Source organism: Rhinatrema bivittatum, chromosome 12 (assembly GCF_901001135.1).
Source record: "Rhinatrema bivittatum chromosome 12, aRhiBiv1.1, whole genome shotgun sequence".
Classification (NCBI taxonomy): Eukaryota; Metazoa; Chordata; class Amphibia; order Gymnophiona; family Rhinatrematidae; genus Rhinatrema; species Rhinatrema bivittatum.
The window spans coordinates 56,524,960-56,552,211 of NC_042626.1; the positions used below are offsets into that span (position 1 = coordinate 56,524,960).

General features: G+C 49.4%; 1 protein-coding gene across 6 annotated transcripts in view; it reads right to left on the reverse strand.

Annotated features, from left to right (window-relative positions):
* SLC25A39 (solute carrier family 25 member 39) overlaps positions 1-15,957 on the reverse strand; it is a 34,799-nt gene extending 18,842 nt beyond the window's left edge. The window contains exons 1-7 of one of the 6 annotated variants that reach the window (XM_029572893.1): positions 15,939-15,957; positions 14,611-14,733; positions 13,251-13,384; positions 6,690-6,798; positions 5,793-5,852; positions 4,254-4,304; positions 2,598-2,713 (exon numbers count right to left, since the gene is read on the reverse strand). In XM_029572893.1, coding sequence (XP_029428753.1) covers positions 2,598-2,713; positions 4,254-4,304; positions 5,793-5,852; positions 6,690-6,798; positions 13,251-13,283 — 369 coding nt within the window. In that variant the 5' untranslated portion in view covers positions 13,284-13,384; positions 14,611-14,733; positions 15,939-15,957. Of the gene's footprint in view, positions 1-2,597; positions 2,714-4,253; positions 4,305-5,792; positions 5,859-6,689; positions 6,799-13,250; positions 13,385-14,610; positions 14,734-15,697; positions 15,854-15,938 lie in introns of those variants that run through there. The other 5 variants (XM_029572894.1, XM_029572892.1, XM_029572895.1 and 2 more) reach the window with 5 other exon arrangements.
* Positions 15,958-27,252: the final 11,295 nt, after the last annotated feature.

The window sequence follows — 27,252 nt, forward strand, 5'->3', positions numbered from 1 at the left end:
TAAGCGTGTTCAGGGTCTGAGCCAACAAACTCAGCAAGACATCTCTGTGAAAAAAGAAAAAGTCTGAGCAGAGTCCGAAGCAGCTCTCAGACATATGCAATTTCACCTTCTTCTAGAGGTGAGAAAGCCAATTCGCCATCAGAATCCTCCCATGTCTCATGATCCACACCCCCCTCGAACATTACCAGGGACTGCCTCCCTGCGGCATTTGTCTGTTGTGACTGACAAATGGGTAGCGCAAGCACGCGACCCCTACCTAGTAGGTTGCTTCACCTTCACTGGGCGCCCCTGCCGAAAGGTCTGCAGGCCCTGAAAACATTCCACCCAGGAGATGCAGGATGGATCTAACCCGGAGCCCATGTGTCCAACCTTGCTCTCCCCAACTTCTCTCTTGGGGAGGCTTCTGATCTCAGGAATAAGGGAGAAGAACTGACCGTTGCCTCGCCTCCCCCTCCAGAGACACCATAGGCATCTAAATAGCGCTGACACAAAACGGAGAGCGCGAGTGAGGACTGAATTGCTATTGGATGGCAAGCCTTACAGATAGCAAGATGCTTGGACCTGTTCGTCCCTAGAGCCTAGCCTCTCCTGAACTTCGGCTCTAGGTGGTCTCCTGTGCACGCACCAATGCCACCTGGGCATACACGCACACCCAGGACATGTGCAAGTACGCGCTCAAAACTAGGTCGTGGTCGTACATGTGCAAGTATGTAGGTAAATACACGCTTGTATAGACCGTGGTTGTACGTGCACAAGTACAACCACGCAAAGCTGCGCTCAAGTTTAGGATATAGGACAAACTCTGGAGAAACCTCCTCTGGATCCTCACCACTCTGATCGGGTAGACCACCATCAGACTCCCATCCTCCGCAGGCCCCTGATCCACAGGTGAGAGAGGGGGAGGGGAATCTCCAACCTCCCTGGCGGGTGTGGATCGCTAACTGTGATCCTCTGCCGGCCCTTCTGACAAATTCGATCTCCTCGAGACCACAGTCACAGCCCCTGATGACCTAGAGGCCCCTCCTTTCACCAGCTGCATCTGAGGAAGATCCCCCCCCTCCCCTGATGCACGGCCGGTGCAAAGGGAGCGTGTGAACTGAGCCTCGCAGTCCAGTGGCTGCCTGCCCTACATGCTGCCTTGCGCAGTTTTGGCGCCATTCCTCGTGAGGCACAAGCAAGAGCGCTAAGGGAAAAAATTTCAACCGGTGCGCGCCGATGAAAGGAGCAGGCCGCACACGCGGCCACAAAAAAAAAAAAAAAAAAAAAAACAACACGCCACCACGCGCGGTCGGCAAGATGAGCAGCACAGCCGCACCACTCTGAATGGCGCGCGGGAAACCTCCTCCAGCCCCCGGGATCCCCTGGCGGTAAAAAAGGAAAGGTGGGCTTTCATTTCACTCCCTGTAATTGGTGCCGACAGCACCCACTGTCGAAGGCACCCCGCTGCCAAACCGCCACCACTGAAGTTCTCCTAATCTTCTTTTTCCTTTACCTTTTTTTTTTCAAACTTAATACAAATGAACAAGCAGGAATACTTCCCTGTTTGAGGACGAAGGCCTGAGGGAGGAGACCTCAGAGGCAACGAGGAAGCCAGTCCCCTGGCTATCAAGGCCTCTGGAAGCAGTGGGCTACAGACAGACAGGGGTTACCACCCCCCCCCCCCCCCGATTGCCCGGCTCCATCTGAGGGATGGTCCATAAAAGTACCTAACACCTCAGGAAGCCTCAGTCCAATCTCTGATCTTCCGCTAAGACTGAATTCTCTCTTTTATTATTATTATTTTTTTTTTTAGTCAGACTGTAGGTGTGCATCTCTAGCATCTGCTGGAGACAGAGAAATACTGAGGGACAGCAGGTGGCACTCTCAGTTATGTAGCAGTGCCTCAAAGTTTTTGTTCTCTGCCTCCATCTGCTGGTGGGGGAGGCAAAACCCACTTGTCTGGACTGATCTGGGTAGGAGCAGGAATGAGGGACTACAAGTGGCACGCTGAGTTACGTACAGTGTCAGTGAAACTTTCTCTGTCTCCATCTGCTGGCAGGGAGGCAAAACTCAGGAGTCTGGACTGATCTGGGTACATACGGGGAACACCTACCACCTTGACCCACTGCTTCTGCTCTCTTCTGCACAGCTAAACCCCATAATTGGGACACAGATAGTGGAACAGCCGTGACAAACATATAAAGCGGGAGGCCAGGACACTTGCTGGGTGAGAGCTGCCACTAATAGCAGAAAGTGAGAGGTCCTATCACTAGGCTGTGGCATCCTCATGAAACCATGGCCAAGACAAATCCCATGGCAAGACAAGACCCATCAGCGAGTGGGTGGCACCCTCTTAGTATAAAATCACTTTCATTAACACAACCCATACTCCCCCCTTGCCAAGGTATTTTTGTCTTCGCACTATTAAATGTGCTAATCTTGTGCTTTTTATTGGTTTTACTGCACAGTCTGTGCAGAGAAAGGAAACTGTCCTCAGCCCCTCCCCCCCCCCAAACATTTTAGCCGCTGGTCTGTCTCCTGCTTTTGGACAAATGGCTCACTGAGCCTGAACACTCCCCCCTGCTGAGGTTCCTGAAAGGGCGAGGGGTCAGACTTACCAGGGTGCCACTGAAGTGGGTGGGGGTTCTGGTCCTATACCAAGGGGTGCAGCTGGTTCCGTTCTGGCACACGTACACGTGATCCATGAGCCCATTGCAATATAGGAAACACCGCCCTGGGAACAAAGCCGGAGGTCAACCATGGGCCAGCAACCCCTCTCTCCCCCAGAGACCCATCCTAATCCGCCCCTCTGGGCAGGGTATCCCTCGCCCACCTGCTACTGACCATTAGTGATGCCGTCATCAGTGCCCAGCCAGAGAAGTGGCCCTAGAGGGGTAGGTGCAGCAGTCTATGTGGAAGGGGGGGGAGAGTCAAGGAATTAGCACCTCTGCCAAATATTGCTGGAGCTTTACCACATACTCTGCACTTTGAGGTGAGAACTTTAAACTCATGGAAAACACAGCACCCCCCCATCAGGAACACCATCAATTTATCATTCTACGCATTTCACTCCTGATTAGATATTGGGTTTTAAAGTTACTGAGGCCTTCCCCCCTTTTGTCTTCCTCAAGTCCAACCTTCCCCAGTCTCATCCTTTTCTGCTCCTTCCTCCAATCCTTACCTCCCTCATTCCACCTCTCCCTTTTCTGTTAATGCGTTTGACTTAATATGACCTAGCTGCCAATGTGCTGGAAACCTTCGGCCTTTTATTATTGTCTGTCTGTCTATCCGTGTCTTCGTGTCCTAGTTTGCCTCTGACTGTTTTGGCCCTGAGGGAGGAAGCCTTGCGTGATTGAGATGAAGCATTGGAAAGATGGTAACCTGCCAGCATGAATTATCCTCATTCTGATGAGCCGCTGCAACGCCAACCCATCAGGCGAGTTGAACAACATTCTCCCAGCAAGCACTCTAACCTTCTTCTCGCAAGCCAACCTCCCCCCCCCCCCCCCCCCCTCCACATCCCACAAGGCGCCAACAGCATCGGGGACCGTTGCTGGCAGACGATCACAAGAGTCCCCTTCCTCAGCTGCAGATCTGAATTGCAGAACTACCGAGAGGGTGGAGAGAAAGAGAGACAAACATGGCGAGAGAAGCAGGGGGGAGAGGCAGAGAATTCAGGTGGGGCATTATTTTATTATTAGTAGGGAAAGCGTGTACAGGAGACAGTCTGGTAAGGGTCTCAGCGGCACTGACTTCCTCGCCAGGAGAAATTGGAAAACTGCTCAGAGGTGGTCTGTCCTACCCAGGCTGCATTAAGCGAGGATCAGGAGGGACCCTGAGGTCACTGGGCCCCCAGTACAGTCCCCCATGGACTCATTAAATATAGAGGGCCGGCTTGTGTGGTGCTGTCCAGGGGGCGTTCTGGACCTAGAACATAGTCCCAAGGGTCAGCAAGTCTCCCAATGCTTCAGCCATGCAGCAGGGGCCCGTCGGAGGGGGGGGGGGGGGGGGAGGTAATGAAAGAGAATTATTTCAGTGTAAGCAGTGCCCAGACAACTCCCTCCTCCCACACCATGATCTCAAAGCTTCAAAGCTGCTGCAGCGAGGTCCACAGACCAATCGTCACATACAGAGAGAGGAGAAGGGAAGGGGAAGGGACACCAGGGTAACTGGGAGGGCGGAGGTTCCATTACACTAGGGTGACAAGGGCAGGCCTTCCCAAAAGGGCAGACAGTGGGAAAGGGGGGAGGCCAAAACACCCCCAGCATACTCACATTTGGGTTGTGGAATGGGGTTGGTCCAAGGTACAGACTCTACTGACAACACTGTAACATACAAGAGGATGTATTGATCTCTGAGCAGGAAAAAAAAAAGCGTGCCCCCCCACCCAAGCAAAACCACCCCCCAATTACCCCCCACGTCCTGAGGCTACTGCTTCTGGTGAGGTGGGCCAGGGTGCAAGATACTGCTGGTCTGCCAAATTATCATCGTACAAACAGTCATAATCCGACATCTCCTCTTCCCCAAACCAGCATTCCAGGCAACTACAGCCTGCGGTTTCAGCCGGCAGGGGAGAGAGGGGATTCCGGCAGCAGCCTGGCCTAGCGTCGGGACTCGCACTCCGGGACAAGCAGGGCAGGTTAGCTCAGCACAGAGAAACACAGAGCACAGCGAGCAAGCCAGGGTACAGGCGAGACTGGTATGCGTGTGAAACGGAGCCAGCACCCCTGAGAAAACAATTAAACGGGTTACATGGCGGCATTCTCCGCAGACAGAAATCCAGGTCGGGCCGCCTTGGTCTGACTCAGTCTTCTCCAAGCGCCAGCTACAGCCTTCAGGGCGCGCAACTTGTCTCTCGCCTCGCCCTTTCCAAAAGCTTCCCCTAACAAGGGCAGGGCTGCCAATCAACCAGTCCCTCTGAAACCGCTGCCCTGGGCAGTGGACTCGGCCTCCCAAGGCTGCCCTCTGGCCTTATGCCGTTCCGCGACCTTTCTACCCAGGGTCATCGGGCACAGCCTGGCTTCTTCCGCTCTAATCTGACAGCCACAGCTTTAGGTGATCTACTGGAGGTATTTCCCTGTCTCCAGAGGGCTCACAATCTAAGTCGGTACCTGAGGCAATGGAGGGTAAAGTACCTGCCCAAGATCACCCGGCGTGGCAGTGGGCTCTGAGCGCGGGCTCCCTCCCCCTGGTTCTCACCCCCAGGCTACCTCTTCACTGAGACTCCGACCAGAGATGCTGCAGAATGAGTGAATACCAGTCTGCAATCCCTTGCGGCAGCAATGACGTGGACTCTTGACCTAGACAGCTTCCGCCTCTATTAATCTGTTAACCTAGAAATGCCACTGGCCTCTGGGTCAGTTTTGCTACTCGGTCACCGCTCTGTGCTTGGGGATAGCTTTTCCTGTTTGGTGAATTTTTAGACTTCCTGTTCAGTTCTTCACTCTCCTGCCTGCCTCTCTAACTGCAGAGAGATGTTCAGAGAGGAATTCTCTTTCTGGATTACTGAGGAAATGGCATGGGTGAGCGGCGTCAGCTTCTCAGCGCCAGAGAGCAAATGGATCAAGTCCCTGCTCTGGGGAGACCAGTGCCCTCTGATCTTGAGATGGGGCCCTGGACCCCACACTCGTTTCAGACCTCGCTTAGGGACATGCACAGCCGAGGGTGGTCTAACGGTCTGAGGTCGGCGACTCGTGTCGCTTACCGGATAGCGACCCTCTTTTGGGTGACTCGTAGGGGCGGCAGCTAAGAGGGTTATGGTAAAAAAATGAAAGCATTTGGACAGAAGCAGTGCAACGTTTGTCAGCTGTTACCTTTGGAGAAAGGGGCTTTCTGGGCCTGCAGCCGGATCTTCACCACGTCCAGTGGAGTCACTGATGTTACAAAAGGACAAAAAAAACACCACAATAAGGCAGAGGTTTCCTTCAATCCCTTCCCCACCCTCCCTGTACGTCTCAGGATTCCTGTCTCCTCCCCCAGAACCGATGAACCTGCGCACACTTCCCCCTTCCCTACCCACAACCAGGTTATGCTTCTGTTCCCCTAACGATTTAGTCAGATCCCTGCCTGCTCCTTCCGTCCTTTTTGTCACTGTAGTGCCTTAACCAGAGAGCAGAGCTCCCTGCGTGGCATCACTCTCTGCCTTCAAAAGTCACCCCCGCCCAGCTCTCTCACTCCCTGGCATCCCAGGAGCACTTGAAAGTGTTGATTGGAGAGGCAGTAAAATACTACCTCACTGCTAAGTGACCTATGGGGAACACTGTAATTAGCCTCAGATGAAATACTACCATGGCCTCACTGCAGCAGGCATAGTAGCAGGGACCTCTCTCTCTCTGGCTCAGTACCCCCTTCCCAGTCTCTGCTTACACACCCTGTATCTCTTTTACTGTTACCTCTACCTTCCATGCGGCCGTACAACTGCCAGGGTGCAGACCTTAGTGCGATTGTGAGCAAGGCTGCAGATTGGAAGGTGCAGCTGGTTAAGGTCACAGGTCTGGCAATATAAGGTAAAGGTGGAAAACATTTCACATTTCTGGGTGACCGAGTTATGCAAATTAGCCTACTTCTTAGACTAGTTGTATGCAGATATGTTCACTGCAGATATTCTGAAATATGGAATCATAACTGTGCACCTCTGCTCTGAAGGGTCAATTCATCTTACTCTTTTCCTGCCACCTAGAAACATGACCTTGTGTCAGTCAGGCCCCTACCAAATAGGGAGGTGAAGAGGGCCCCGGTTCCTGATGCCAGCATCTGTTGCAGGGGGGTGATACCCCCTGACGGGCCCAGCGACTGCTTCTCTGCCACTGCGTTACTCATCTGTGGAATTAAGACAGCAAGGAGACACATGAGGAGTGGAAGGATGCAGGGGGGAAATGAGAGCACACTACTGCCTGGGGACAGGCACAAATCCTCCCCTACAACTCCACCAGTCCTGACCCTTACCCCCCCCCCCCCCCCCCTCCTGTAACCTGTGCTTACTCAGCAGAATCAAGAACCATTTTGGGGTAAACTACTGTTTGTACAAAATCCCTCTATCTTAGGGATATGTTTATGTACATGCATACAAATACATAAAGATATAAGCATATTTATGCAATCAAACACACCCCCACATATAGCGAGCTGAACGGCGATCACCACAGTCTCAGAGCTACGCTGGTGTTCTAGCTGGCAGCATGATGAGTATTATTTAATACCAGCCAGTTCACCGAGCTGCGCCTTTCACACAAGTCTTCCATCTGTTTGTTCATGGGCACCCAGCTCTTTGCAGCAGGAGCACAGGGAGCTGATAGGGCTTATCTCAGGCAGGCTGCAGGGACATGAGAGGTGCTGAACCTCTCTACCCCTCCCCCAGGTCAGGGAAGAGCCACACCAGTGCAGGCTCCTCTGAGCAATCTCTCAGGCCCAGCACTTATCATTCATGACTGTTCCATGCCGATAGCCCTGGCACGGTATGAGCACTGCTGGGGTTCAGGGAGAAAGTAGAAGAATCGGCACCCCTAGTAAAAGTAAGCCAGCAGTTTTAAATACATTGACTTCCACCTGTCATGTTTTCTAGGGTAAGCACCTAATATTTCTTCTACCCTGTTACTGCAGAATCAACCTGGCAGAGAAAGCTCAGCCAGTGTTCTTCCCCCAGCTGACTGCAACAAATCAACATTCTTGTTTTTCCTCCACCAGAATCTGCTCTGCAGTTCCCGCCACGGAGTACAGCCTATTTATCAAGGCCTCACTTTGCCAACCGCTGCACGATATCAGGATATCAAATCCCCTTGGAAAAAGGGACCCACACACCTGGGGGAGGCTGCACATGTTTTGCTTCAAGTGCCTCAGTGATCTCGTTCCCATTCCCCTTCCCACCAGCAAGAGAAAGGGAAAAGCAGAACACGTTTTAGTCTTAAATACTTTTTGAAGAAACTCAATTCCCTGGGACTCCTTGCTCCTTCCCGTTTTCAGGGAGAGGACTGTGCAGACCTCTGGGAGCTGCCAGGATTTCTGCTGCCCAACACGATGTTTCTAACTCACTTCCAGGAATATCGGCAAAGGAAAATTGGTTCTTATCTGCTAATTTTCATTCCTGTAGTATCACGGATCAGTCCAGACTCCTGGGTTTTGCCTCCTCTCCAGTAGATGGAGACAGAGCAGTTTTTGACTGACACTGCCCTATACCTTGAGGTGCCACCTACAGTCCGTCAGTATTACACTGTACCCAAGCATAATGAATAAAAACTGCACAAACTATTAACAATTTTACCCCCTCATGAGCAAAGGGAGGAGAAACCCTGCAATGCCAAAAACCCTGCCCACACTCGAACCCCAAGTGGGAGCAGAACTGGCTGTAACCTTCAGAACAAAATCTGCAGAGAAAAACAATAAGTAATGAGCGAGTGGAGTCTCCGTTTCCCCAACTCTGAAATGGGCGGGACGCGAACAAATAAAAGCAGGTAAGAACCAATTTTCCTTTCCCTGTACGTACCCGGATCAGTCCAGACTCCTGGGATGTACCAGAGCTGTCCTTAAATGGGATGGGATCCAGAGAGGCCCGCTCTGAGCACACCTTCTCCAAAACCCCCCAGAACCTGGACATCCAACCGATAATGCCTGGCAAAGGTGTGCAAAGACTTCCAAGTTGCCGCCCTACAAATCTCCTGTGGCGAAACTTGCCGACACAGAGCCCACGGAGCCGCCTGTGACCGGGTAGAATGCGCCCGAAGGCCAACTGGTACCGGACGCCTTATGCCCCCCTTCTGGGGCCACTCCACAGCACGAAAAAATGGTCTGACAAGCGGAAGCTATTTGTAACTTCCAAGTAACATAACAGAACCCGCCGCACATCCAACTTATGCAGGTCCTTAGACTGAGGATCAAGCGGTCCAAGTCTGGGAAGGAAGGGAGTTCCACAGAGTGATTCGAATGAAAGGAGAATACCACCTTTGGGAGAAAGGAGGGAACTGTCCTCAAAGAGACTCCCGTATCCATGATCCTTAAGAAGGGCTCCCTACAGAACAAAGCCTGAAGCTCCGACACTCGCCGCGCTGAAGAAATAGCGGCCTTTCCCTCGCTCCTCCAGAGGAACTGACACGATAGCTCTGAGCTCATGAAGGTGCCGCAAAGTGTCTCGCACAAGCATGGGGAAAGGAGAAAGCGCTCCCAAAGGGGCTGAGCAAAATCTAAAGCATAGCCGTGTCTTATGATATTGAGGACCCAAAACAGAACCAACCTGCCCCCTACTACCAGAACAGAGGAGTGAACTGGCCTCTCCTCACTGGGAGGACTTAACTCCTTCCGTACTTTGGGAGGCACCGTTTCTGCCAAGGCGCCAGCCTCAAAACGACTGGTTCCAGGACTACTGTCTGCCAGAGTTCTGCCTAGATGAGGAGCCGGACGATCTAGAAGCCCGAAACCTACGATTCCCACAGAAATTTGAGTGAGGGGAGAATGAGCCCCTTGCCTTGGGTCTATCCTCCGGCAGCTTATGGACTTCATTCTCTCCGAGGGATTAGATCATGCCTTCTAAGTCCTTCCCAAAGAGCAGCTTGCCCTTGAACGGCAAAGAACCCAGTTGAGCCTTAGAGGAAACATCCGCCGACCAGTTCCTCAGCCAGAGGAGTCTGCGGGCAGAGACAGCCGAAACCATAGTCCTGGCCGAAGTTCAAAGGAGATCGTAGAGCGTGTCCGCACTGTAAGCCACCGCAGCAGCCTCCAGCCGCCCAGCCTGTATGGCTTCCTCTTCCAACAGAGACGTGCCCATCTGCAATTGCTGCACCCAGCGAAGACTTGCTCTCAGGGTGAAACTGCTACACATGGCAGCCCGCACCCCAAGCACTGATACTTCAAATATCTTCTTAAGCTGCACCTCTAGCTTCCGATCTTGGAGATCCTTTAGCGCCATAGCATCCGTCACCAGGATGGTGGTCTTCTAGGTGACTGCCGATACCGCCGCATCCACTTTGGGAACCCTGAGGAGGTCCAGCACTTCTTCTGGTAGTGGGTACAGCTTATCCATTGCCCTACTTGACCTTTAAACCTAAGTCTGGAGTGTCCCATGCCCGAAACCATAGGTCAGTAATGGAGAGATGAAAGGGGAAAGACCGGGTTGGACCATGGAGACCCACCATGACCGATCAACAGCTCCCATCCGAGAGTCCTCCTGAGGGGCCTCAATGCCCAATTCCTCCAGAACTGCGGGAATAAGCGGACCCAGCTTGTCCTTACGGAAGAAGCGGACCACCTTAGGGTCATCCCCTTCAACCATCGGAGACCCCGCTAACTGTGGTCCTGCAAATTGTGGTCCTGGTCGCCCAGATCAGGGTCTGCCCCCTATGGTGCTTTGCCCCTCGGGTCATCTGGCTCCGAAGCTTCATAGGAGGCTCCGAAGCCTCATAGGAGGAGTCCCCCCGCAGGTCGAGATCCTCAGGGGATGCTTAAGGCCTTTGTGACCCCCTCGCCCTCCGGAAGCCTGGGTCTCTTGGGGGCCAGGACCCTCCTCCTTGGTAGGCTTCTGAACCAACTTGGAGGGAGAAGTTCTAGCTGCCTTCCTGGCTTTGAAAGCCTTGTGAAGCAGCAAAACAAATTTGGAGGAAAACGAGGAGAAGTTCGAATCCCCCCCCCATGGCCCTCCTCCACCAAAAGCACTAAATCCTCAGGCAATCTGCCCCCCTCGGAGGCACCTTGCTGTGGGGATAAGGGAGGAGAGGAATTCCCTTCCCCCTCCATGGTTTGCGCAGCAGCCCGAAAGGCAGACAAAATGGCCTCGCGGGAACGGATCTGGAGAAGGCTGCTGCGCCCGACTGAGCCACCAGGGAGGCACCCAGAACAAAGACCATCGTGTGAGAGGCGTGCGCGCCTTCACCCGCACAGCAGGCTGCGCCACGCTGCATCAGAAGCCAGCCAGAACTACCCCGGGGCATCGGCAAAGCTATCAGCGACAGAAAAACAGGAAGGCAGCAGAACAGCGTTGGAGGGAATGGAGAATCAGCCTCGGACAGTTGATTTTACCTGCAGGGCAAAGGAACTTGTCCATTTATTTATTTATTTATTTAAACCTGACTCCAAAAGTGACACCGGGTCCTGTTCCCTTCAGGGTGAGTGAACCGTGCTCCCCGGTATCACCCCGATCGCTGTCAGCAGGGCAAACAAGCAAGGTCCCTGACCCTCAGCTCAACACAGCCTCAAATACCAGGGGGGATGGTCCCACCAGGACCTGCCAACCCCCTGGGAGGCTCAGGAAACTTCTGACTTCTTTCTTTTTTTTGAAACTGTCAGACTGTAGGATTTTGCACCTCCACCATCTGCTGGAGAAACAAATATGGACAGACTGTAGGTAACACCTCGAAGTATAGGGCAGTGTCAGCCAAAAACTTCTCTGTCTCCATCTGCTGGAGGGGAAGCAAAACCCAGGAGTCTGGACTGATCCAGGTATGAACAGGGAACATTCAGATTAAACTGCAAAGTGTACAACCTAAAAAAAACAAAACCTCCTGCTGACTGTAGCTTCATTCAGGCCATTTGGACGCACTAGCTTTACCCCTTATTCAGTAAGGAGTAATAGCGTGTCGAAAATGTGCGTCCAACCCCCCCCCCCCCCCCCGAAATGAATAGTGCCCGTAACATGCGAATGCATGTTGATGGCCCTATTAGGTATTCCCGCGCGATTCAGTAAGTAAAATGTGCAGCCAAGCCACACATTTTACTTTCAGAAATTAGCGCCTACCCAAAGGTAGGCGTTAATTTCTGCCGGCACCGGGAAAGTGCACAGAAAAGCAGTAAAAACTGCTTTTCTGTACACCCTCCAACTTAATATCATGGCGATATTAAGTCGGAGGTCCCAAAAGTTAAAAATAATCAAAAATAATAAAAAAAAAAATTAAAATCTGCCCGCGGCCTGAAAACCAGTTTCCAAACCCGTGGCTGTCAACGGGTTTGAGAACCGACGCCGGCAAAATTGAGCGTTGGCTATCAAACCCGCTGACAGCTGCCGCTCCTGTCCAAAAAGAGGAGCTAGGGACGTGCTAGTGTCCCTAGCGCCTCTTTTTACCACGGGCCCCAATTTGAATAATTTTATTTACCGAATCGCGAGCACAGGAGCGCGGGTGCTCGCCTGCTCTCCCGCAATTTTTACTGTATCAGCCTGATTGTCAGGTTTTTTAATTCCCCCGTAACCTTTCATCAGTGAATTCTCTATTGTTAAGCATTTTTAGTGAATTTAGGGCTGGCAAAAGGTGTCAGGCCCCAAATGCAAGCTATTAACCGCCCTGAAACAGAACAGGCAGAACCCAGGCCGCAGCAGTGCAACCAGTACCCTGCCAACATGCCTCAGCCCTGCGCTGGAGGAACTACCTATAGGCAGAGGAAGGCAAGAAACCCTGTATCCCTGTGCCCATCTCCTGAGCCCCACAGTCCTAGAAGTGACAGGCTCTGTATCCCTATGCCCATTTCCTAAGCCCTCCGGTCCTAGAAGTGACAGGCTCTGTATCCCTGTGCCCCTCCCCTGAGCCCTCCAGTCCTAGCGGTGACAGGCTCTGTATCCCTGTGCCCCTCCCCTGAGCCCTCCAGTCCTAGCGGTGACAGGTTCTGTATCCCTGTGCCCATCTCCTGAGCCCTCCAGTCCTAGAGGTAACTGGGCCTATGTCCCTGTGGCCATCAGTCCTAGAGGTGCCTGTCTCCTGAGTTCTCTCCTCCTAGTGGTGCCAATCCCTCTAGTCTTAGAAGTGCCAGGCTCCATAACCTGTGCTTGTCCTCTAGGCCAGCAGAATCTTATGTTCTTAAATTTTTTGATACAATGTTTTTTCTATGTAATGCTAACGTTAGTTTTTTTTTTCTTCAATCACTATGTACACCATGTTTCTATTTACCCCTTATGTTCATTGTAATTTCTAACCTTAGTTCTCTGTAAACTGACGCGATATGTACTATAACATGAACATCGGTATATAAAAAGCCTTTAAATAAATAAATAAATAAATCCTAAGAGCAGGCACATTTAGGAGTCTGGTATGGCATACAGAAGCAGCTTTGCGCACGTTATGTTCAGTCTGTGAGTGTCTCCTCAGATGTGAGTCAGGCTACCCTCACTCTTCCCACCCACATGGCAGAGTAAACAGCTGTTGGGCCCCTCCGACCCTGAAAACCAAAAACCAATGTGTATATGGGGCAGCCTCAGAGCGAGAATGGAACTCTGTTGTCTTTTTAAACCATTTTAGAGAGAGAAACACAGGAGAAAAAAAAAAGAATAAAAGCTTCCAGAGGCTAATCTCCTGGTTACTAACAATCCTGCGCTGGATCCTGACCTCGTGCACCATCAGGCCTTCTCATGCATCCCCCTCTTCTTGCTCGCTGACCCGCGGTTTGCTGGACCACCGGCTTAGCATCGCTCGCAGGCCCAATTCCTCTCTCTGGACACCTGGAGAAAGGGAGAAAGCACAAGAGTTATCCTCCGAACCAAGGCAAATCTGGATACACCATCCACTTCTTCCCTAACACACCTTTCCTCAGGGTCTGATCACCCTGCCACACCGTTCCATGTAGAACATCATGTCAAAATAAGGCCTCCCCCTGTTTTTGGGAGGCCCTATTTCTCAGTAATTTTCCAAGGACAGTTTCTTGAGTTTTTAGAATTAAAAATATTTTTTCTTGTTTGCTCTAAGCATCCCCCCACCTATGCAAACTACTCTGTCCCATACATACCAAATGGGAGAGCCCCATCTAATTCTCCCGCCAGGCATCCTGCAATCTCATTTTCCAGCTAAATTGTTCCCACAGATGGGAGGTGGAGACAGAATTCCAGTTCGGGCAGGAAGAAAAATTATTTTCTGGGAACTGGAAATCCAGCTGCAGGGTGTGTAAGATCGGTCCCAACTCCTCATGCCTAACGCAGCCCCTAGCACTGCTAACCCCCATCCCCCACATGTGATTATGTAAGCGACTTGCTGCCCCATTTCTGAGTGCTATGCCAGTGATGGCTACCATCTGTTCTTAAAAACTATTAGAAGCTTGACTTTTTATATCTCTAGTCCAGGTTTTGATTTGTGATTGGTTAAAGCATTCTTTTTAAACTTTCTAAAGCCCAGGAATTTGCTGAGGATACCTTTTCAAAACCCAAGGGAATGGGGGAAGGCTTCTTGCCCTAAGAGCTCTTCTGGGGGAATTTGGATAAAGCCCAAGCCCTCACCCAGAGGAAAGTTACTCGTGTGTATGCCGGGGGGGGGGGGAGGAGGGGAGAGAATTAAGGGGGATCCCCACTCCATGTGAACGCCTCCTCCCCCTTATCCCTCCAAAGACCTATTAAAAATGTATCAGTCCCCATGGTTCTACAACAGTGGCAACTAAGACCTTGATTGCATGAGATTCCAAATTTCCAGCATTATGCCAAGGTCTCTGGCATGTCCAGCACTTTAAAACCCTCTCAGCTGTGGTCTTGTCATACCTCAGAAAAGTCACAGCAGCTCGTGGTTTGACAAGGTTGCAGCATCACAGACCCAAAAACATCAGACTTCCCAGCCAAACCAGAAAGACCTCCAACCAAATCAGTAACAGATCACCCACCAAAGCAGTAACTACACCAGTAAAATCAGTAACAGATCAATTGTTAGTAAACCAGTCTACGTTCTCCAGCAGATCATCCCTCACCTGTATCCCATGGTACGGACAGTGGCCCCTGTGCTGTGGTGCCTGGGACCCCATAGTCCCAGCACTGGGGCAGCTACTGCTGCTGCTGTTGTTGCTGCTGTTCCAGCCTGAACTGGTCTGATCCTGGAAGCACAAAAACATGTCAATCAGCCCTGGGCCACCCCAGGCCAACCAGACACTAACCCTGCACCAGGGCATACAGAAAACCAGAAAGAGAGTAACAGGATTTTATTGCTACAGATCTAACTTTATTGACCTGCACTAGATCAGGGATAGGCAACTCCAGTCCTCAAAAACTGCAAACAGGTCTGGTTTTCAGGATATCCACACTGAATATGCAAGAGATATTTACCTGCACTGCCTCCGTTGCACGCAAATCTATCTCGTGCAATATTCATTGTGGATATCTTGAAAACTGGACTTGAATCATTCGAGGACAGGGGTTACCTACTCCTGCACATTCAGTGTCCTGGTTTTATCCCATTACATGCATGGTTTCCTACTCAGGGAAGTCTGAAGTGTGGATTGGGGGGGGGGAAGAAGAGAGAAGGTAAAATCAGAACTGGATTGACCTCTCTGGGTTTGTCCTGGGAAAAGCGGGTGACACAAGGTTATGACCAGAGCTTCCTGGCTCATGGCCGGAGATCCCGGAGCCGCTTCCGGTTCTTGAACCGACATCCCCAGGCGTGGGATTTGTATCCTCTCTTTCCGCAGGAAACAATGTCAGAAAAGCTGGCCCGACCCAAGTTTCCCCTCCAGAGAGCGGAGGTCATTTCCCAGGCCCATACATCTGGCCATGTCACCCAGAAAAGAGTTGGTTATTATTTGAACTCACTCCATATTAAGTGCTGGTTTTCCCCCGCCCCCACATACATAGACTTCTAGCTATAGACCCTGTCCTTCTAGTGTTGTTATTTCGGGGAGAAAAGAAACCGCGTCTCATCTTTATTTATTTGTCCCCCATCTCCGGAAAACAAGCTCTTAAGGAGGGCAGGCCGAAATAATCTAACCTACAGATTTTTTACAATTTCCCCCGGAAACCAACCGTTACTGTTCTCATCTATTTCCAGGGGTTTTTTTCACTTACAGATGGAAAGAAATAAACGACCCCCGACCTCAGCGCTGAAACGTTTGGGTCTGGAGCAGCGCCCGCGATGGGCCTCCTGAACGGCTCCACGGGGCGCATGCGCCGTCCCAATGGTCTCGCTCAGGGAGGGAGGCGGAGTTAAGAGCCCTGCCAGCCTGCTCGGCGACCGGCTACTCCGATCCCCGCTCTAGAAAAGCGGGCCGACCGGCAGCGTTCCCTGGGAAAAAAAAATGCCACAGACCCTTCAAGCCTATTTGGCGCCTCCTAGACCAGCTGTTCTCAACCGCTGTGTCACCAAGCAGCAGCTGGTACGTCGCGGCTCCCGGTGTCCCACAGCCCCAGTTATACTCCCCTTTACCTTTTTCCTGCCCCCGCGGGCCAATGGAAAGCCTCCTCCCTTCTTCCTGCCCCCGCGGGCCAATGGGAAGCCTCCTCCCTTCTTCCTGCCCCCGCGGGCCAATGGGAAGCCTCCTCCCTTCTTCTTGCTAGTGGGAAGAGGAAGCCGCTGATTGGCCAGTGGGGCAGGAAGAAGGGGGTATCTAACAGCCCGGGGGTGGGGTAGTTTGAGGGGGGTTGGGAGAAGTAGCAAGTGTCTAGGCTTGTGGTAGCGAAGAAACGCGACCTCGTGGCCGCCACGGGCTAGAATTGCTGAAATTAAACAGTGGCGAGCCGCGCCAGGATTTTCCGCTTCCAAAGCGGCAGGGAACCGCGATAGAGTAGGGATTCCCCAAAGCGGCAGTGAGTCGCAAGTACGAAGAGGCCGGTTGCTCCGGGGATTCCCCCCCCCCTCCCCCCATGCAACAGTGAGTAAAAGTGGCACTCAGCCATGCTGATTACAGATGGGGCAATTGGAGTTCCCAGCGGCCGTAAATTCAGGCAGATGGGGGAGCCGCGGGAGCCTAGGGATATCCCAACACCTAAAAGAAAGGCTTGGGTGCTGTGGCATATTTTTATAATAGAAATGCTTGCTAAGTCAGAGCCGCTGAGAAGGCAGCAGCAGGAAGGTGATTGGGGTGTGTGTGTAAGAGACAGACTGGGCAGGGAAGTGACGGAGTGTGTGAGAGACAGACTGGGCAGGCAGGTGACTGGGGGTGTGTGTGAGAGACTGAGGCTGGGCAGGAGGTGACTGGGGGTGTGTGTGAGAGACTGAGGCTGGGCAGGAGGTGACTGGGGTGTGTGTGAGAGACTGAGGCTGGGCAGGGAGGTGACTGGGGTGTGTGTGAGAGACTGAGGCTGGGCAGGGAGGTGACTGGGGTGATGTGAGAGACTGGGCAGGGAGGTGATTGGGGTGTGTGTGAGAGACGGAGACTGGGCAAGGAGTTGACTGGGGTGAGCGTGAGAGACGGAGACTGGGCAAGGAGTTGACTGGGGTGAGCGTGAGAGACGGAGACTGGGCAGGGAGGTGATTGGGGTGTGTGTGAGAGACGGAGACTGCGCAGGGGGGTGAGTGTGAGAGACAGACTGGGCAGGGAGGTGACTGGGGTGAATGTGAGAGACTGAGCAGGGGGTGAGCGTGAGAGACGGAGACTGGGCAAGGAGTTGACTGGGGTGAGCGTGAGAGACGGAGACTGGGCAGGGAGGTGACTGGGGTGAGCATGAGAGACGGAGACTGGGCAGGAAGGTGACTGGGTGGGTGAGAGAGACTGGGCAGGGAGTTGACCGGGGTGAGCGTGAGAGACGGAAACTGGGCAGGGAGGTGACCAGGGTGAGCGTGAGAGACGGAGACTGGGCAGGGAGGTGACTGGGGTGAGCGTGAGAGACGGAGACTGGGCAGGAAGGTGACTGGGGTGAGTGAGAGAGACTGGGCAGGGAGTTGACCGGGGTGAGCGGAGACTGGGCAGGGAGGTGACTGGTGGGGGGGGGGGTGAGAGAGACTGGGCAGGGAGGTGACTGGGTTCGGTGAGAGACAGAGACTGGGCAGGGAGGTGACTGGGGTGGGTGAGAGAGACTGGGCAGGGAGGTGACTGGGGTGGGTGAGAGACAGAGACAGGGCAGGGAGAGCAGGTTAACCGGGGCAGAGGTGGAGATGTGAGACCGAGGAGAGCGGATTAACTGGGCTGATGCTGGCATTGTACAGGTGGGGAGCTGTTGAAGTGATTGAGGCAATAACTGGAGTTATAGATTTGTAATTAGTAACAGTCTGTGAGGGGAGGGTGAGTGGGGAAAGGAGTCAGGTAAGGAGGGACTCAGGTGCACTGGCAGGGTGTGGAGGTCTCGGTGCTGAAGTAGCAGGAAAAGGCAGAAAGGGGCAACAATGAAGAAAAAATCAAACATAAATCGCATCAGCGTCGGGCACGTATGATGCAACTTGTTTCAGAAGAGCCAGGCTTTTTTGGCAGCAGTTCACCATCTTACATAGTAAATGACAGTAGGTGAAGCGCAGAAGGCCTCTCTGGTCTGCTCAGCAGCGATTTTATGCGCATTTACCAAAGTAGATCAAAGTCCCACATAAAGCTCAATTCCTAATCCCATTGTGCCCCCTTTCGAAGGTTCCAGGTACTGAGCATTTATTTATTTATTTATTTATTTAAAAGTTTTATATACCGCACAATGGGTAGGGAACTATCCGTCTAGGCGGTTTACATAATTACACATACATAAATAAGCAATACATAGATACAAACAAATTAAAATTTTCAAGATAGACAATTATATTGACAATCATAATGTAATATGATAAACCTTAATATAAATTGTATGCACAGGTAAAAAGGTGGGTTTTTAGTAGTTTTTTAAATTCTGTACGGTTAGCTGTCAGTCAGATATGTTCTGGGAGTGAGTTCCACAGTATTGGACCGGCAACAGAAAATGCTCGCTTACGAGTTAAAGCTAAACTAACGGATTTTATTGTAGGTACTTCTAAAATGCATTTGTCGAGGGAACGGAGTTATCTAGTCGGTCTGTAGATTCTTAATAATGAACATAGCCAGATAGAATTGGTATTGTAGAGTAGGTTGTGTATTGTAGACAAAATTTTATACGTTATACGATATGAAATTGGAAGCCAGTGCAAGTATTGTAAAATAGGGGTGATGTGGTCTGTCCGGGATACATTACATAACATTCGGGCAGCTGCATTTTGTATTAACTGTAGAGGTTGTATAGTGGATTGAGGTAAACCAAGGTACAGTGAATTACAATAGTCTAGTGAGGATAGAATTAGAGCCTGGGTGATCAATCGGAAATCATTCGGAAGAAGAAGTGGTTTAAGCTTTTTTATCATGTAAATTTTGTGAAAAGATTTTTTTACAATTTCGGATATGTGGTCAGTCATTGTAAGTCTAGAATCTATTATTATACCCAAGTTTTTTGCGTGAGGTTTTATGTTAATGGTTTGATTCTGGAAAGTGAAAGTTGATGGAGGTTGATGGATTGAATCAGGTACAGTTGATAAGTAGATTAATTTTGTTTTATTTGTGTTTAATTTCAACCTGTTGTGGGAAAGCCATGTTTTTATTGTTAGATATAGATGTAATAGTCCCATAGACTCAAAACGGAAAACCCCCATCAGGAAATCCCCGTGTGTGTGCAATAGGCTGATGAGTATTCTTATTGCCTTCTCTGCAGAAATTTTGTTTTGATCTTTACTGTAATTGATTTAAAATGAAGGCTTTTTATAATAATAGAGTAATGAGAAGATGTATAAAAACAGTGTTTGGCTTTGGCACAACACATACTTTGGTTGCTTCATCACATGGTAGTATAACTTTTTTTTTTTTTTTTTTTAAATCACTTCCCATTTAAGCCAAATGATTTACTGTTGCCGTTTTTATTATTTGCCTGTTTGTGTTGTGATAAGCAGAGCAGCTGCATTCACAGAGAGAGCTCGCCACAGAAGTTTTACAGTAATAAGTCTTAAATTCTTACTTGTTGAAATGTATTTGAATATGTTTACACAACCTTACATGTCCTAATACAATCTTTTTAAAGCCAATAGTTTACTTCTCTTCCTTCCAGCTCAATCCGAGGCAAGACTCTGATCTGGCACCATGAACCGTGGTTCACACCTTCCTGGGGATTTCCCTCACCCTTCCCATTTTATATCCCTTCCCTAAACTGACTTTGGCCCCATCATTTCAGTCACAGGCTTTGGCTCTTTCCAGACCCCTATGATCATGGGTCCTAAATCCAGCCACTAGATGCTGCCATTGACTCTTTCCTTCTCAGGCCCCCGGGGAGGCTGTGAATGTTGTTTCCGCAGCACCCCCCCCCAGCCAACCCAAGGAGCAGAAGACCTGAGCTGAGATTCGAACTCGGGACCCTCCACATGGAGGCACCGGGCCAGACTATCCTAGTTCAAATTTTAATGCCAATGATGTCAAGTTGTAGCTGGGAGGTATAGGTGCTTCAAGCGTCTCCCCTGCCTTATCTGTGGCAGGGATGCTGCCATCCTCCTCCTGCCTGGGATTTCCCATAGGCATGCACACGCACTCTCTTCTGATTCTTAAAGGGCCCGCGGCGGGGAAACGCCACCAGCCCTCCTCGACATCAGCCCCTCAGCCTTATATAAGGCTGCACCCTGCCGCTAGGAGACGCCTTGGCAACAGGTCTCCTTACTTATGCTGCAAGTTGCGTTCCTTCCTTCCACCTTGCTTCGTTGGACCTCCTTGGCTTGACCCCAGACTGAATACTGACCATGAGATATGCCGCCTGCCTCGACCCTTTGCTTGGAACCCGACCACGAGTTACTTCACCTGCCTCGTCCTTCAGAGACCCCACATAAGTCCTGCCGGCCCCAGCACCTGAGGGCTCAACCCAAGGGGAACGTGGGCTGGTATTGGTGAAAGTCCAGCCTTGCCTACTGATGATGGGGACCTGTGGGGCTTCTCACAACAGGTAGCGTCAACCCCCCCCCCCCCCCTCGGTCCAAGATCCTCCTAGTATCACCACGGAAATAATCTACATGCCGTAACTACGCCTTCAAATGAAGTTTTATTCTGTGTGGTGCAGAGACTGTCACATTATTCCACTTATCTGTGAACCTCATCAGTTATTGGAATACTGGAATTCCAAAAACGGCCTCAACCTCTTCCATTCGAGTGCAACTAAGTGCAATAGCAGCATATCATCAGCAAGAGAATAGAAATTCTGTCCCGATAATCCGCTCATCTCCTGATTCATGAAAGGACTCATTCATATACATTTTCCCATGCAAAAACCTCAGGTGCCCTGGGACATAAATGTAGATTTCAGAGTTTTAATGGAACTGCCTTTTGAGCTTCCTGGAGAAAGCCGACCTAAAATACTTGACATGGAAAGTAATAATCTTGGTAGCGATTACTTCTGCTAGAAGAGTGAGACCATTGCAAGCACTGGTACACTTCTCACCATGCTGACAATTTTTCCATGACGGTTCTATGGACCTATCCAAAGTTTTGCTAAAGGTGATATCAGCATTCCACTTGAAGCAATCCATAACACTCCCTGCTTTCTTTCCAAAGCCACTCAAACAGGATCAGAACCAACAGCTGCATACCTTGGATTGTAAATGAGTGTTAGCTTATTACAAACGCAGAACGCAAGATGATAGACACTCCTAGCAGCTCTTCTTGTCATGCGATCCCAATACATTGGGTATACCAGCTGCGAAACAAACTCTCTCCAATTGGTTAACCTTCTGCCTTACTCTTAACGCATCCTATAAAGGCGCATTATGTCAGAGCAACAGCTGCCTCTATAGCATGCTTGCAAAATGTGCCTCTAGAAGAATTCTGTAAAGCAGCCACCTGGTCATCTGCTCACACTTTCACATCCCACTGATGTCTTGACAAATTGGCAAATGCAGATGGTTCAGTGGGGAAGGCAGCATTGCACCAACTATTGCCTAGATAAGTGCTGTATACAGAGGAAATCCAGGATTAAAAAAAATAAAATTAAAAGGAAACTTTCCTAGATGAGATCAACTCTTCATTTTTGACAACCCTTAGCTTGGGACTCCCCATTCAGTATGGCTAATTCAGCCTGCTCATCAACGGGGGGAAAAAAAGCAAGTTTGTATAACATAAATGGTGTTTTCTGTAGATAGGATGAATTAGCCATGCATTCCCGCCCTCTTCCCTGGGCAACATTTGTATACCTCTGGATATCTTCCTTGCTAGGATATGAATTGAGGAGACTTCTAGAATGATTATTCGCGCCGGAACTGCTGCGCTTGCCCAATAGAGCGAAAGCTCTAAAGCTTTGAGAGTCAGCTCCACTTGGTGCTGCCTGATGACATAAGTACATAAGAACATGCCATACTGGGTCAGACCAAGGGTCCATCAAGCCCAGCATCCTGTTTCCAACAGAGGCCAATCCAAGTCACAAGTGCCTGGCATGTACCCAAACATTAAATAGATCTCAAGTTTATTGATTAATAGCAGTTTATAGATTAGCATGGCTAATTCACCCTGCTGTCTACAGAAAGCAAAGTTTATGGTAAGCAAACTTGACTTTTCATCAGAGAACTAAAAGGGATCTTTTATATTATAAGCAAAGATTATTTTTATATGGGAATAAATCTGGATGCATGATGGTTAATTTATTGTGATATAAGATGGGTAATACTTATATCACTGCTTTGAAGGATAAATCTGGGAACTTAGTACATTCCACTGAAAAGATTAATGATGTATTCTCTCAATTTTATACAGACCTATATTCAACTGAGAAGGAAGCTATACTTGCTTTACATGCATATTTGGAATCCTCATTACCTAAATTGATGGCCTGACTAATTGTTGGTTTTAAATTGTCCCATAAGTGCTCAAGAAATTTGGTGTCCTATTAAACAAGCAATGCTATTTTTCTGGGTCAAAGAGGTTCTTCTTCACTCAGAATGCGCGATGTGTGCTGTATTCTTATCACTGCTGTGGCAGCGATAAGAATACAGAACCTCTTTGACCCAGAAAAATAGCATTGCCACAATTTCAGCGTAAGCACAACATTTGATTGGTGAATTCTCACAGCCTAGACATATGGATACCATCCATGCTTAAAAGTCATTCCCTGATGAAGAGAGTCCACTCGAAACATTGCAGTGTCGGGATTAAAAGACTTATTGCATGAAGTTTTCGATTCAGCATCTTTGCGACAGAACTGTGAGTTGTGAAGTGGTATAACATCATTTAGTTGTATACCACACTGGTCTGCTGGGGTTTTCCAATGATTATAACCTTTCTCCAACAACCTGCACATTGGAGTTGGATTAAGTAGCCATAAGAGGCTTCTTCATATAGCCCAGTATTGGCACTTTATGAGGTTCCCCAGTTCAAAATACATACTTTCATTTTCTAGCTAGACTTTTTCACAATTTAGTATTTATCATAGTGTCTGGCACCATCTGGATCTATTATTTTGAATAGATAACCGGTAACATAATTTCATACAATATCTATTTGAATCATGTCCTATAATCACAAGCGGACTGTGATACATTACAGGAGGACCTTGGAAGATTGGGCATCCAAATGGCAGATGAAATTTAATGTGGATAAGTGCAAGGTGTTGCATATAGGGAAAAATAACACTTGCTGTAGTAACACGATGTTAGGTTCCATATTAGGAGTTACCACCCAGAAAAAGATCTAGACATCATGGTGGATAATACTTTAAAATAGCTCAGTGTGCTGCAGCAGTCAAAAAAGAAACAAGACTGTTAGGAATTATTAGGCAGGGAATGGTTAATAGAACGGAAAATGTCATAATGCCTCTGTATCGTTCCATGGTGAGACCGCACCTTGAATACTGTGACAATTCTGGTCGCCACATCTCAAAAATGATATAGTTGCACTGGAGAAGGTATAGAGAAGGGCAACCAAAATGATAAAGGGGATGGAACAGCTCCCCTATGAGGAAAGACTAAAGAGGTTAGGGCTGTTCAGCTTGGAGAAGAGACGGCTGAGGGGGGATATGATAGAGGTCTTTAAGATCATGAGAGGTCTTGAACGAGTAGATGTGACTCGGTTATTTACACTTTCAAATAATAGAAGGATTAGGGGGCATTCCATGAAGTTAGCAAGTAGCACATTTAAGACTAATCTGAGAAAATTCTTTTTCACTCAACGCACAATAAAGCTCTGGAATTTGTTACCAGAGGATGTGGTTAGTGCAGTTAGTGTAGCTGGGTTCAAAAAAGGTTTGTATAAGTTCTTGGAGGAGAAGTCCATTAACTGCTATTTATCAATTATACTTAGGGAATAGCCACTGCTATTAATTGCATCAGTAGCATGGGATCTTCTTAGTGTTTGGGTAATTGCCAGGTGCTTGTGGCCTGGTTTGGCCTCTGTTGGAAACAGGATGCTGGGCTTGATGGACCCTTGGTCTGACCCAGCATGGCAATTTCTTATGTTCTTACATCATTGCTAGGTTTAGTGTTTTCAATTGTTTTGTCTATGGGCAAGATTAGTTGAATGTCATCTGCGTAGATGTGGTGTGTGATACCAAGTCCTGCTAGGAGGTGGCATAGGGGTAACATATAGATGTTAAGTAGTGTCACTGATAGTGTCGCTGATAGGGCTCAGCACTATGAAATCCCTCCAATCCCTGCATTGGAGGGATTTCATGTAGTCGCAGTGCTTTGGCAGTAGGTTCCTTGGTTTGGATCTGGACCAGGGCCACATCTCCCTTATAAGCCCAAGGTGAGGTCCTAAAGAGGTGCGTCCTCTGTCTCCATCAGCTGTGGAGGGGGGAATTCCCTTCCCTAATAACTGGTCTAGCAGGACTCAAAGAGAGAAAATGATCAGGTGAGCATAATTTAAGCTTCAGGTTTCTACATTGGCGAGTGCTTTCTTCATGAAGAGTTTTCAGTGTTGCTGTGTTAGTGTGAATTTCCGGGTGACTTATTGTGGCAGGAAGAGGTGAAGGTTATCTCCAGTCTTGTCTGGTGTGCAGACATTGCCACCAGCGCAGTGATTTGTTAAAGAGGGGAACTGATCTTTCTCATCTAGATATGGTCGTACTGACCTGGGAAGCCAGATAGGAGCAGATAACCTCCTTGACTCCGGCCTTGATTTGCTTGCTGTGTCTTTCCTTGTTCCCCTCCCTCATCCCCCCCAGCTGTTCTGTCTCCATATTTCTTACCTTGTTTATTTTCTCTATCTTTCTCCTGCCTGCCTTTCACTGCTCTCCCCTCTAAACCTTTTGTGTGCATCGCTGCATGTTTTTCTGGTTTCTTTCCTCCACGATCCCTCCTTCTCCTCCTGTTCCCCTGCATGTTGTCCTGATCTGCAAGGGACAGGCCTGGGCTTGTGATCATGTGAAAATGGCTCTGACCGCTGTCTTTTTTTTTGTTTGGTTTCTTTCCCCGTTGTAAGAAGTCAGACTTCTCTTTCCCCTGGCAGAGTTGGGTCACATGCTCTTAAAAACAGGAAGCTAGAGAATGTGGGCCTCTCGGGCTGCGGCGCCCTTGCTTCCTGGTTAGCCAGGGCTGATCCTGATACTTTCAGTGAGGAGTGGCACCAAACCCATGCATTTGGCTCCTGCTTTAATGTTCATGTGATTCGAGTGATCGTGAATCCGCACAGCATGTAGGGTCATGGGGGAGAGCCCCTTCCATGCTGAGAATTTCATTCTTAACTGAGTTGCTGAAATAGTTTGCAATGTAAATTATTTTTCCCAGGGTAAAAGGACTCCATCGCTGCCTTACAGGCCGATACAGTAAAGTCTGCGGGCTCGGCCGATACAGTGAAGTCCACGGGCTCGGAAACCGGACGCCAGCAAAATTGAGCGTCCGGTTTTCGACCCGACAGCTGTGGGCCAAATTCAAAAAACATTTTTTTTTTTTTTTTTTTTTACTTTTCAAAACTTTCGGGACCTCAGACTTAATATTGCCATGATATTAAGTCGGAGGGTGCACAGAAAAGCAATTTTTACTGCTTTTCTGTGCATTTTCCCGGTGCCCGAAGAAATTAGCGCCTACCTTTGGATAGGCGCTAATTTCTTAAAGTAAAATGTGCGGCTTGGCTGCACATTTTACTTAGTGAATCACGCGGGCATACCTAATAGAGCCATCAACATGCATTTGAATGTTGAGGGTGCTATTAGGTTCGGCGGATTAGACGCACGTTTTCTGCCCCTTACTGAATAAGGGGTAAGGGAAAACGCGCGTCCAGTGGCGGGTTAACAGTGCGCTCTGTCAGAGCGCACTGTACTGTATCGGCCTGTTAGTGCAGGATAGCCCATGCTAAGATTTTTAAGCCAACTGGGGAGCTTATGGGGTAGCTGACATTGCCAGGGTTGCAGGTGTGGGTGAAGCTGTGCCTGATTGTGGATTTGCACACTCCCCTTAGTCGTCCCCCCTTTCTGGTAGTGAGATCTGCCAGCATTGGTTGTGGCTTTCAGGTAGTGTGAATACCATTGTTCACAAACACCAGGACGTGTACGGTTCTGCTCTGGGTGCTGTATTTCAGAGCTGCTCAGTTACCAAGCATGCCTTCCGAACAGGGAAGTGAGTATCTGTAAGCTCTGCAGTTTTCCACAAACAAAACTGCAAGGTCAAATTGTGGCTTGATCTGCTCCTCCTCCTTTCTCATTCTGACTTTTCTTCTCTAGCTCTTTCTGGTTCCACTGGGGAAAGGAGAGCCCTCAGCATATTCAGATCTGTTAGCTTCCCCCCCCCCCTACCACACTACCCTTCCTGAAGTATCACAATTGTTCTCCTCCTTTTCTGTTCTTGGTCTTAAGGCTGCAGTCTGCGACTCTCTCTTTATTGTAACAGGGGTGCAGGATAACTGGATCCTTTTGAATTAAACTTGGGGTCTTGTTTTATGTGAAATCGTCTGCTTGGCTACACTAGAGGACCATTACTTGGTAGGAATAGGGGAAAGACAAATATCACACAGCTCTCAAAGGTCCTCAGTTACTGGAGGAATAGCCCAGCAGGCTGAGGACCAGAGAAGCCCGGGTTCAATTCCTGCTTCTCCCATTGATGTTCCTTCTTTACCTGTGGTACAAATATTAAGATTGTAACTTGCCTTGATCTTGTATTTGGAAGGCAGGGAATTTTTAAATCTAAAATCCAAAACCATTCCTACCCCAGACGAGCACAACCCAAATGCTCGTCTTGTGGAATATCCATTTATGGAATTTCTCCTCTTCCTTTTGATAACAAGGGATGAATGAGATCATCCTGCATCCAACAGCCCCCCCTTGATCTAGGTTCAGACTGCCACCATCTGGCTGGCTTTTTTTTTTCCTCATGGTCCAGCTTTAATAATTTCCAAATGAGATCTCTCTTCCCGGATCCTATCGTCGAAGAGCGTGGTTAATGTCTTCGGAGGAAATAGCCTGCTGCCAGACTTCCGGTGACCCCTGCTTGCATAAGAGAAGGGAATGAAGAGCAGAGACCAAAAAAAGGGGGGTTGTCCAACCCTAAAGACCACCTTTGGTGTGGGAGGGGGCGAAATGCCAGCCTGCTCTGGGTATAGGTTCTGTACTACCCTCCCCCCCCCCCTGTGAACCTGTAATACTGGTTTGTGATTCTGCAAGGGAGTGTTTGTAAATCACATGGGAAATCATGTGGTGCAACTCGTGTTTATGGCTAACAAATTGCAAGCAGTCTGCTTTTTTTTTTTTTC